The 13,397-nt window shown below is 33.2% G+C and overlaps 1 protein-coding gene across 3 annotated transcripts in view; it reads left to right on the top strand.

Moving 5' to 3' along the window:
• Window positions 1–13,397, top strand: part of LOC139513645 (uncharacterized) — a 250,764-nt gene that overhangs the window by 164 nt on the left and 237,203 nt on the right. For 2 of the 3 annotated variants that reach the window (XR_011662490.1, XM_071302316.1), the window contains exons 2-7: window positions 9,249–9,361; window positions 9,650–10,496; window positions 10,827–10,932; window positions 11,788–11,937; window positions 12,226–12,355; window positions 12,836–12,979. Coding sequence is in view for 2 of the 3 variants with exons in the window: in XM_071302316.1 (XP_071158417.1) it covers window positions 9,259–9,361; window positions 9,650–10,496; window positions 10,827–10,932; window positions 11,788–11,937; window positions 12,226–12,355; window positions 12,836–12,979 (1,480 nt within the window). In the remaining variant the exon portion in view is untranslated. Of the gene's footprint in view, window positions 1–300; window positions 404–9,248; window positions 9,362–9,649; window positions 10,497–10,826; window positions 10,933–11,787; window positions 11,938–12,225; window positions 12,356–12,835; window positions 12,980–13,397 lie in introns of those variants that run through there. The other variant, XM_071302317.1, reaches the window with a different exon arrangement.

The following is a 13,397-nucleotide window of genomic DNA, read 5'->3' as shown; positions in this document are numbered from 1 at the left end:
ATGAAGTTAACTTTGACTAGAAATTCTCCAACCTTAAATATTGCGAAAGCCCTGTCTGATTTTAAGGCTGACAATGACAGTTTAGATAATGTCTACGTTTTTTATGAACATTTATTGTTAATAGATGCATTGCAGTGGATTAAACATGTATCAACGAGGAGTTCTTAATTGGTGGAAATGTAATTTTAATCAAGAGAAAAATGTCATTGGTGTTTTGTATGTTAAATCGTTTCAATAAACTGATAAACAATGATAAAATATTTTTTCAAAATGGCTGCTTCAATTCACAATCACTGAATCAGGTGACCCTCTCAGGGAAATTCCCAAATGGGAATACCCATTTATGCCCATCCCAGAAGTGCAGTATTCTAAAGCTGAAATTTACTTGTTTTCATTAATCATCGTAAGTAAATAAACAATATTTTGTTAATTTATTTTAATGGAATGGTTCATAGATATAGATTAATGTAAATCATTATATTATGAAATTGATCTGAGCACAACTTAACATTAAATAAAAACTTCCTGGTTCATGGAGATAATTTATTTGTACATTTTTTCTTATTGTATTGTTTATCCTTGTAAAGGTTGCTGATGATATACTGTCAATCACTCTTAAATAAAAATATATTATACAAATATAGCCTATATATATACATGTATGAGGTCGATACAATGATATATTGACCTGAAAGAAGTTATTGACTGAGGACCAAGTACGAGGTCGATATATCCTGTATTGACCTCATACAAAGGCTACATTTGTTATATTATTAATTTCCGACCATGTTTGTATCAAAATCGTCATTTAAGTTTGTTGGAACTTTATAGATATAACATTGTCTCCTTGACAATAACAACATATTATACAATTACTGTCTTTTGAAGAGGTAAATATGCGGTTTTATTGACTTTTGAAAAAATGATATTCACTGAGGCCGACGGCCGAAGTGAATATCAGTTTTTCAAAAGTCAATAAAACCCCATATTTACCGAAACAAAAGACAGTAATTGTTTTATTCCATATTCCGAGAAAAGAAAATGTATTAAATGACATACATATACCAAAACAAATTTTTACACGAAACATTTTACCATTACGTTGCATGTAAAAGCGCGTGACGTTTAGCACGGTGAATAACACTTTCTCAGGTGAATATGCTTTTTTATTTAAAATCCAATTCATATAGAGAAACCTACTAAAATAATTCCAATATAGAATAATAGTTGTTATTTCATTTACTTTTTTTGGACATCTTATGTATTTGAAGATTTTTTTTCGTCAAATAATCAATCACAGATATATCATTTGTTTCAAAACGTTAAACAATATCCTGAAATTCATTACATGACGTCACAAAGTAAATTTGTTTTTGGGATACGATTGCTTTAAAGCAATCTGTAGACTTTTACCGTTGACTCAGGGCTCATTCCCTCACGTCAACCGTTTTATTCTAAACATTCAGCAACATCTCAGATTCTTATGATTGTCTTGCTTTAAAAGGTAAAAACAAGCAAAAGGATTGAACATAAACAACTTTCATGTAATGTTCTTCTCATAATCTTCATGTTTGATTTTTCCCTTGACTTATATGCGTGTTTTTAACAACACGGAAAATCAGAATTAAGCAGTATTTATATTTAGTGTTTTATAAATTTAGAAACACGTCAGAGGGAATTCCCCAGTTTTGATAAATGCGAGAGTTCTTTGAATTCCGATAATTCTATTTCTGTCATATAAGAACTGAAGTGGAGTTTTCTATATTTTACCGTTATGAAACTGATACTGTACTCACATAAAGAAATTGAGACTCATTCATCATATCATAAATTAAATAAACGTTCTTGTTCCAAATCGCAAGTCGCGGGTTTGTTTATGTATTAATGCGCATGCGTATAGTTTTCTTGATTTCAAGGGGTATCAGATTGAGTGGTTGTTCTGGATTCCCCGCTTATTAATTAATTTGAAACTCATTGGATTCTTTCTATGTCTGCCTGCTATTGAGGGTTTAATATTGTTGTTGTATAATTTAAAATCATATGCATCATTTAAATTAAAATCAATGAAGTTTTACCTATAACACCCCTTTAGCCGTAATGGAGTCTTCCATATTATCGTTTCGAGTTGTCTCCCTTTCAGAAGTATTTCCCGTCAAAATCGTCAAGAAAAAATTAACTCGTTAGATGTCGATAAACGTCGTATTATATTAAGAACGATCTCAATTTAAACAGAGGAGTGTGTACGGAAGGATTCATGCCCACTGACCCAAAGGAAATTAATAATTAAAGAGTTAGAAATGGGGTTCCTCCTAGAATTAACGGTGATAAGATACGAAGTGAATAGTCCGAGATTACTGGGTACAAGTCAAATCGGCACCCATAGAAAAAGTCAAATCGGCACTTGGTTAAATCGGCATCTAGTCAAATCGGCACCTATTTAAAAGTCAATTCGGCATCCAATAATATTTGATTTAATATATGGGACTGGGAAATGGGGTTCCTCCTAGAATTAACGGTGATAAGATACGAAGTGAATAGTCCCGAGATTACTGGGTACAAGTCAAATCGGCACCTGGTCAAATCGGCACCCATAGAAAAAGTCAAATCGGCACCTGGTTAAATCGGCATCTAGTCAAATCGGCACCTATTTAAAATTCAATTCGGCATCCAAAAATACTTGATATGATATATGGGACTGGGACTATTTAAGTTTGAAATTTAAGTATACTAGCATAAAAGTCCCCCACGGTCCCAGCTTGTCTGGCAAATCAGCCGTCGGACATCAGAGTAATCTCGAACTATGAACTGAAATACCTTCTCTCTCTCTCTCAGTGACTGCTGTGGAAAGTAAACTTGGAATTGATAGCACACAAATAAAACACAATAAGTACATTGCTCGTACACTTGTATCCGGGATTAGCTATTTTTAAAGTTGAGTGACTATTCAGATTTATATTACCGGTACCTTTGCATGTGCAGTTGAATTAGTTTTGAAAATAATGCTATCCAGCTGTACCGACGTCGAAGTAAGCATCAAAGAAAAAAAATATAATAGCCTTTCAAGACGTCATAATTATTTGGACTATCAAGGCCAGGGCTGCCAAAAATGTGTGAGACTCACGCATGTTCATGCTTTTTTGCAGCAGTATCCTTGGATCAATTTTTTCCTCTTTGATCTTTTCTATTTTGGCCAAATCTCACGAATTTGCTTAATGAAAAGTTGGCAGAACTGCTATACATTTGTCAATGAAAACTATATGGCAATCGTATCCCTCAGAGCATTCTGCTCTTTGATTAGATATTCTAAAAATAACCGGTCAATATGCTTTTTGCCGGTCGATATGCTTTTTGCCATCCACCGTTTTCTCTCTACCTTCGAAAAATATAGTTTAACATGTGACTATCCCTAAACGAATTAATAATATAAACATATATCAATTATTTCAACATAATGGTGAATGTGTAAAAGAGACAACTTAAAATGTTTTGTGAGATTTCAACCCTTTCCTATACCTCTAAAATAACCAATGTAGAATTTAAAAAAACACACAGTAATGCACACAGCAAAACTAGTTCAAAAGAAGCCTGGAGTTTGATTTTTAAGAATAGGTAACAAAAGAAACTAAGCAAAATGGCAATGCTACATCAATTAACAGAGGACTACTAGCAGTTACTGAGGTACCAGCTACAGACTTCAATTAAACTGATAGAAAGATTATGTTTTCGTCATATGAAAATCAAAGCACAATCCCTACCATTAATGGTTTAGAATCATACTTGTAACCATCATAAAATATATGAGAAGAACCTACATGTAACCTGTATCATGCCAACAACTGGTTTTAGAATAAGTGTGTTTAAATAACCACAGGTGTCAAAAGATCCGAGTACAACTCCACCCCCACCCCCTCATTAGGCAAACATTTAATAAAATTTATTTTTGGAATACTTTTTATACAAATGCAAAATTTTCCAGCCACATAATGCTATGGTGATGATTTCTACTACAGATCTTTATGAAATTGTGCCACAAGGTTCCACGTCACAAAATAAAGCCTATTAAACATGTTAAAGGTTGTGATTGATTTTCTGGAATTATTGTCTAAATTGTTTAGGAAGAGCCCAAAATAAACATTTTTTTTGTTTTAGGAAAATAACTTGTGAATAAGAATTTTAAATATATAGATATCTAATTATATGACTAAATTCCATACCTCTAAAAAAGGTTCTGATTTATTAATTTTTGGGAATTGGGTAGACTATCATTCCAGAATTATGGCAACATTCTGCATTCATTTACTGTAATTACATAATTATGCAAAAATTGGGGATGAAAATGTAACACATTTCACCAAAATTTGGTTGAAAGTAGAATTTCAATCCCTTTGAGTGAAAACATTTTTTCTGCAATTATTGACATAATCTACATTATGTATCAATTGGTATAAATTGCTTATTTCTTGAACAATTTCAATAGGGTATAATTTAAAGGCTTGGATTCTTTAGGTTTTTTGGGGAAAGACGGCTTCAAGCCGTCAATCCCCAATGGGGTTGACCAGAGTGACATTCCCTCACATCATTCATTTTGTTTTTATAGTGTGGAAAACCCCCAAACAAATCTTACTTAGATTGAAGAGAAGGAGACCCAGAAATGAATAGTTTGACTTTAAACACTTTTTTTACACATTTCCCTTCTGTTTCTGACGAAATTATCGTATCTTGAGCTCTCCTTTACACTATTTACCTTTCTTTAACAGTCCGGAAAAATCAGTATGACGAGATATTCTAAATATATCCAACCTACATTGTATTTTATAGTGACGTCATTCTTGGAATGCCACACTATGCAGAAGCAGGGATATCCTTCACTGGTTATTTAAATCTTTCTCAGAGATCGTGCACTTATTACAAATTGGTATTTGTTAAATCTAAACATAATATTGTTTGCTGTAGATAATTCAAACTTCAACATGCAATACTTTAATTTGTAGGTCAGCAACTTTCAAAATAAACAAAGATCGCGGGGTTACATGAGATAGGGGAGAGAAACGATTTTATTGATTTTTTTCTGTAAAAATTCTGTTTTGAGAATCTTCCTCCAATTAGGAGCACCTTAACTGATGAGTAATTATCCACTAAAATAATTTTAAACACTTAAAATGTGACATTTCATTGGATTAGTAGTCTTCCATTAAAACTAAATTTTGTGTACCAACATAATCATTGTAATGGTAAAAAAAAAAAAAAAAGATAAAAATGTTGCATTTTGTAGTTTCAACCTATTTATTCATAAATTTACAAATATTTCAAATTTAGGATTTGGAAACAAGCTTCACACAGTTTACATCAAACTTATTGTTTTTTGGAAAGTTTGCTATAGCTTGCTATAGCAATAAACTTTCTTAAGGCATCGGCCTAACCGGAAAAGAGACAGCCTAACTTACTTTAGGAAGTGTGTCCTACTTCTAGATAATGTAGTACTGGTGTTTGAAAACTAATAATAGAAAGATGCTTTTGAAATTTTGAGCTCTTCTATTTTAATAGCATACAGCTTGAATAAAAAATGCACTGAATTTTCATCGATAAATCAAATAATTCAACTTCATTTGAAAGACGAACAAAAACTACTTCGCGGATCTGCGCTACGCGGAAAGTAAAATCAATACACACACGAGACAGCAGTTTCTACGTTATGATTTTATCGGTATTCTTCAGACATGCGTCAGATCCATATATGTGTGCCTCCAAACGGGAGTACTACAATCCCGGTTTCAAAGGTTTCCTACCTTCCTCCGGTTGAAGAGAAAATTAATAGCGTGTTTAAAATATTTCATGAATGAACATTTTTCGTCGCTTTATACTACGATTTTTACAAATTTCTATTCAATATGTAAAAGCCCGAGAGTATCGGAAGTATCATGGTATCTCATCTAATCTCGGCCCACAACAAACTCGGACTAAAATAAACTCGGCCTTTTACATATTCGGCATAAGAAATCGGACTATAACAAAAATCGTAATTATACTAATTGCTATTAAGACTCCTAAACAAAGTTTTTGCTCATTTCTTATTATTTTTCTCCTTGGGGTCTATTTAGTTGTATTTTGAGGGGCCAAAAGAAGGGAGGAATTTACTAAAGAACCCTAAGGGATTTTTTTTTAAATTTTCAATAACAATAATAAATTATAAACTTGAAGAAAACAGTAAGTGACAGACACACATGGTTTTCAGTAATGATCACAGGACCATAAAACAAATCAAATTAATTAAATTTAGGTTGAGTCCATGGTGTCACCCCACCTAACCCCTCATGTTTGAATACTTAAAAACAGTCAGATCCCCACTCCTAAACATTATATGTTCTTTATATGTTACAATAAAACAAATCAGATGAAATAAAAGGCGAGTCCCCTGGGGTCACTCTCACCCCCTGGTTTTTTGAGAACTTATTAACAGTTGAGACTTCAACCAATATACCATATATATTATTGTATGGGACAATGAAATAAATCAAATGAAATATAGAGGAACTCCAGAGGGGTCAGTCACCCCACCCATAAACCATATGTATTTTTGTATGTGGCAACAAAACAAATCAAATGAAATAAAGTGGGTGTCCCTTTGGGTCAGCCCCAACCCCTCATGTCTGGGAACTTAGAAACTGTCTAGATCCCATCCCCTAAACCATATATACTTTTGTATAGGGCAACAAAACAAATTCAATGAAATAAAGTGGGAGTCCCTTTGGGTCAGCCCCACCCCCTCATGTCTGAGAACTTGTAAACGATCGAGATCCCCACCCCTAAACCATATATATTTTTGTATAGGGCAACAAAACAAATCAAATGAAATAAAGTGGGTGTCCCTTTGGGTCAGCCCCACCCCCTCATGTCTGAGAACTTGTAAACGGTCGAGATCCCCACCCCTAAACCATATATATTTTTGATAGGGCAACAAAACAAATTCAATGAAATAAAGTGGGAGTCCCTTTGGGTCAGCCCCACCCCCTCATGTCTGAGAACTTGTAAACGGTTGAGATCCCCACCCCTAAACCATATATATTTTTGTATAGGGCAACAAAACAAATCAAATAAAAATAAAGTGGGAGTCCCTTTGGGTCAGCCCCACCCCCTCATGTCTGAGAACTTGTAAACGGTCGAGATCCCCACCCCTAAACCATATCTATTTTTGTATAGGGCAACAAAACAAATTCAATGAAATAAAGTGGGAGTCCCTTTGGGTCAGCCCCACCCCCTGTTGTTTGACAACTTGGAAATGGTCAAGATCCCCTCCCCTTAACCATATATATTCTTGTACTGGACAATAAAACAAATCAAATTCAAAAGAAGGCGAGTCCCTAGGGGTCACTCCCATCCCCTTGTTGTTTGAGAACTTGTAAACGGCTGAGATCCACACCCACAAACCATATATATTTTTGTATGAGAAAATAAAATAAATCAAAATGAAATATAGAAGAAGTCCACAGGGGTGACCCAACCAACTTTTTTTGGAAAACTGATACGGTCGAGATGATCACCCCTAAACCATATATATTCTATTTTATGGGGCAACAAAACAAAACCAATGAAATATAGTGGGAGTACCTCTGAGTCATCCCCAACCCCTCATGTTTGAGAACTTGTAAACGGTTGAGATCCCCAACCCTTAATCATAAATATTCTTGATTTGGACAATAAAACGAATAAAGTGAAATATAATTAAGTCCCTCGGTGTAACCCCACCCCATCCTGTTTTGAGAACTTGTAAACAGTCAAGATCCACCCCCTTTTCGAAAACTTGAAAACTGTTGAAATCCCCACACTGAAACAACATATATTCTTGTACGGAATAATAAAACAAATCAGATGAAATAAAAGGCTAGTCCCCTAGGGCCACTCTCACCCTACCTCCTGCCTGTTTGAGAACTTGTAAACTGTCTAGATCCCCACCCCAAATCATGAATATCACTTTACTAGACCGGACCAATTTGTATTGGACTTTGCTTAATGTCAGGCGACCCGTGGGAATGACTAATTTTGAGAGCTTTGTTTGGGAGACTCGTAGCAGCATCCTGTTACAATTATTTCTTGATAAAGTTTTTTCTTTTTTAAGTAGGAAAAAAAGGTAACCATGCAATCTACACACTATCTATTTGAAATATTACAATCTACAGTTGCAAACTTTCCACAGGTGCTATCCAGCACTTTGATTATTAGTACCTGTTTCCCTGTGATGAGATTTGTAACTGGGAACTTTATCAATGGAAAGTTAAAACTGAATAGATTTTTCAGTCCACACTTTCTTAAGAAAAAAAATAAAAATCTAAGAGTACTGTCACAAAAAATGGAAAATGGCCCTAGTCTGCAGTTCAGTGGTACACAATCAAGATTTCAAAAAATATTGTAGTTGTTGTGAAATGACAGAATTCAGTTGAATTTTAGATAATTAACTATCAACTTTAATCAAATGTTTAGATTTAGAAGATGCAGATGCAGGTCCAAATTGAATCCTAAACTAAGGAAATGAAATTACATTAAACAACAATTGATTTCAATATTGTCAACCTTTCTACATTTTCTAGCTGTTCTCTTTTTTCATTCTTTATATGAAGACTATCAAAAGATACCCCCCCCCTTTTTCCAAAAAAAAAATTTAAATAGAAACAAGGGCCGTCTTTCCCTTCAGAGCTATTCAGCTCTTTGATTAAAATGCTTAATCTAACCATTGCTAACCTTGTGTTTTGATGATGGATTTTGGGCCATATTATCAAATTTGTGAAACTTCTTCGACCAAATTTGTTCTGTGTCAGAAACCTATGCTGTGTCAAATATTTAAACAGAATCTAAATCCAAACATCAATTTTATAAGAAAAGAGAACATTTTCAAAAGTTTGATATTGATGTGAACACTTTCATCTATTCCTGATCACTAACAGTAATATAATATGAATGTTCCTGTACATCATGTACATGATGTAGGGCAAAATGTCAAAATTAGTGTACATGTAAATTGCAGGATAAAAACAATACATTGTATATTATGACTGTAAATGATTGGGAATATAAAATGCTTTTGTTTCACTCAAAACATGAGAAATAAAGGCTTTTGGGAATAACATAAACTGCATGTGTGACTGTTTTATTAAATCAAAAGTGCTGCATTAGTCATGAAAAGATACATGATGTATGAGATCAGATTTTAAAAAGATAGTTTGTGTTCAATAAAATTTCTGTTTTTTTTTTTAAAGGGGAAGTGACATGGATCTTGCTGTACATGGTTCCAAAGGAAAAACACAAATGGTGGTTGATAATGGTAATACATCAAATGTTCATGATGACGACAGAAATGTCCGAGGAACAGGTAAATAAAAATTTCCAGACCTAACATTGTTAGGCTTTTTAGATCAATTATTTAGATATACATGTATTTGCAAGAATGCAATTTGAGAGAACTTTTCATTTTAATTATTGGATAGAATTATTTGCATTATCACAGATGACTCCTAAATTAAATTTTTACTTTACATTGAATTTACACACAAAAAAACTACAACACAAACTAATGCATGTACTTCTGCAAAGGAATAATTTTCAAACATTTCTAAAATTTCTACAAATGAGAATATATGTTTTTTTCATTTACTTTCAGAACTTGATGTATTTACTCTTAGGAATCACCTTTCTGGTGGAAAATCCCTACAGTTATCCTGTGCAGAAGCTCGTGTTATTGACCCCCGGGATGATGAGGATTTGCAGACACTCCAAAGAGATTTTGCAAATCTGAATCCAAAAAGTCCACTTAGTCCCCCTAACCTAGATGTTCAAACAGAGGTTTCTAATCCATTTAAAGTTCAAGACCAGCTTGATGGGAAACCTACAAAAGATGCAAGGAGTGACCCAAGATGTGACCCAAGATTTATTCCGCAGACTACAACAAGAGCTTATCAGCCAACTGACTCTCAACCAAGATTTGGACAACCTAGTGATGCACGACAATCACGTGGTATGGTGGCACAAGCATCAGGTGGTGTCAGACAACCATCAAAAGTCCAGGTTGTAGCCAATCAGACAGAAATCGACCAAAAAAATGTTGCTGCTCAAATACAGAAGCTGGCACAGAGCCACCATGAGCCGTGGAAAGTAGATCTGATTAAAAAAATTGTTAGACAATACCAGAAAGCTAAGAGATGTGTCCCTGTTGCACCAGACACAGATGTAGAGAATACGTTTGAAGTACCAAAGGAGAAACAGTTCCAAGTGCATGTTATTCCTGACGATACACCAGAAGAAGACATGACCATCACAATCAGTGATGATAATTCGTTTCATGACATCCGTCCAGAGAGTAAACCATCAATTGGAAATGTACAACCACAGTTGAGAACCTTGAGTTGTCAGCCCTCAAGTGCTGATACAAATGACATTCACCCTACCAGAATGGCTATAGAACAACTAAATCTTTCTAATTATTTCAGAAAGCATGAATTCATGAAAGGGTAAGACTAAATAACTGTGTTAAAAAAATACAGTGTCAATCTTTTTCTATATAGACAGAAAAATTACAGTCATTCCTTAAATTATTTCAAGAAAAAATTGAATTCAAAAATAGGGCATTATACCTTGTTTGCACTGTCATCTGTCCTTGTAAAGTGTAAGAAGGAAAACACATAATAATTTAAAAATATTAATTTAATAGATTTAAAAGGGGTTAAGGAATTGACATCAAGCATAAATACAGGCTCTTCAGTGTCTTGAGTTATTTGAACATTTCTTTTTCCTAAATTTTCACCAACCTTACTAAATATATATTATCTTTCTATTTATAGATATGTATTACCAGGCACACAGGAATCATTGTCACACTTATTAAGAGTTTATACTACACAGCCTGCAGAGTTAGCTATTGGTTGTCATGGAATTCTGACAACTCGAGTAAGACATTTGTTTAATACTAGTATATTTCGTCAAACATACCACATGAAACCTTACCTTCAACTACTGGACATGCTATAAATAATTCTTATGCAACATCGTTTGTAACGTTCATTTTGATTGGATAATGCATTAATTTTCATAGCATGCAAATTGATGCTATGAAAATGTACGCACAATCACAGACCACATATGAAAGATTTTAAGCGTTTGCTTTAAAGTTGTTTTTCTATCAGTTTCATTAGAATGGAGATAACAATATAGTATTTTAAGCTCCGACGGGTGATTTGATGGTCGCAAAAAACTGTCTACTGGCTCCACTAAAGTTCTGCCAGTAAACTTAATTTGCGACCATCAAATCACCAATTGATGCTGTCAAAGCTTAAAATACAATACAGTTATCTCCTAAAAATAACACTTACAAATATTGTGCATCAGAAGTTCTGAATTGACCTGCATCACAACACTCAAACTTGACATCTTAAAACAAGGGATGTATATATACTAAGAAATGTTAGGAGCTGTATGTTCAAAAAACCTAAAAAAGTAAAGCAAAATTAATCTAAGATCAACTTGGGGACGATAGGGAGTAGGATAAATGATAAACACTTGTAAGTGAACTACTAATAATTAACCTTGAGTATGACTTTTGAATGCATATATTGTCTTTATTGCCACTATCAGATATTTAATGAACCAACATTTCAGTAATAAGTACATATCCATTGGAGATAATTACTGTGCATCATTTATGTCTTTAGTATTCAGATATCTTGTATATTTGAATTGCAAATTGTATAAGTTTAGCTTATATATTTATAACAATTATATAAGTTGTGTTTATATTATTTACAGAACAACCAGCCAACTGAGTTAGGAGAGTATGAGGAATTCGAAGGTTTTGGCAATGGTCATAAATTTATTAAAATTGCTGGTAAGGGATCATATGGCTGTGTCAAACTTTGTCAAGACAACATTACCAGAATGGAATTTGTTAAGAAAGAGGTTAGTAAAATACTTATAATAAATAACTTTCATATATCAAGCTCACCTGGTTTAAAAATTCAGTACTTGAGTGAATATTGTTGCAGAAACTATTCTTTTGTTGTACACTTGGTAAAAATATATGAATTTTGAAACTGATAAAATATAAAATAAGGGCAAAGTTTAATTTCTATTTTAAAGAAAGATTTTGTTTTGCATAACAAATTATTTTTGTCAGGTATGGGTCTTCGTTCATATCTTACAATGGCTTATATATATATGTAGTCACAAATATGTATGATTTTACAGATATTCAAGCAGGATAACATCTTCCTGTATGAAGTAAGAATTCTTAGTGAGCTGCACCACATGAACATTGCTGAATTGTATGGATTTGTATTAAGAGATGGGGTACCAGAAATCCTTATGGAATATGCAGGTTTAATATTTACTGAACAAATTTGAAATACTTTCAGTTTAGACATTCTAGCTCAAAAGATCAAATTCCATATTTCACTAATTAGTTTTTATCAACTGTTTATGTCTTGATTCTTTTAAAATTCAAAGTGTGTTGTTCTTCCCATACTTTTTAATAGATATAAGCTTAATTTTGAACATTTTTAAATTTCAAGAAAATGTGTTTTTGCTGATATGGATAGGTCTTTTGGTTTGTAAGCATTCTTTTTTTTGGATATTTAGTCACTGTACAAAAGTCAAGTCTTTATTACTTTTCCTTTGTTTCCATAGTCAGATCATGATTCTGACCAAAATATGAAATACAGGTATGTTCATAATAACATAAACTACCTGATATTCATACAAATATATTTTGTTAAAATCTTTTTCTCAAGTTCAGTGCCAAATATAAAACAGACATTCATTTGTGTTCCTGCAGAATAACAGTTTAAATGTATTTCAGGAATAAGTCTGATTGAATACACCACAACAGCAGACGCTTCATCTGATGATCTGAAAGAAGACAAGATTATTGATATGTTATACCAAGGATTGTCTGCCCTTGAGTATCTTGACAGCAAGGGGGTCATTCATTATGACATTAAACGTAAGTTGTAAAATAGATAAGATCAATAAGAAATATGATTTCAAATAAAGGTTTTGACCTAGATTTCAGGTTTCTCTGAAAATTGAAAGTGACAGAAGGAGCGAAGCAACATGGTGTCATATTGAAACAAATTCTCGTTCATCACATTTTGTTGAATAAAGATTTCATGCTCTGAAATTGTTTTTATTGAGCATGTTGTCGTCACTTTTTGTACTTCAGTCCATTTAAAAAAAAAGGTTTGAATATGATTTTAAGTGTTCCCTGTGGAGTAGGACCTTATACTGTTACATTACTACTAACAATCAATTGTAGTACTCCAACTCACTAGTATATATTTGATTGACAGATAAAACCTTGAACATACAAAGAAAGACAAAAGTTGTATGTTTTCCTATCAGTTAATCTAGGTTAAGAATTC

Source organism: Mytilus edulis, chromosome 2 (genome assembly GCF_963676685.1).
Source record: "Mytilus edulis chromosome 2, xbMytEdul2.2, whole genome shotgun sequence".
NCBI lineage: Eukaryota > Metazoa > Mollusca > Bivalvia > Mytilida > Mytilidae > Mytilus > Mytilus edulis.
This window is presented reverse-complemented; position numbering and strand designations above follow the sequence as displayed.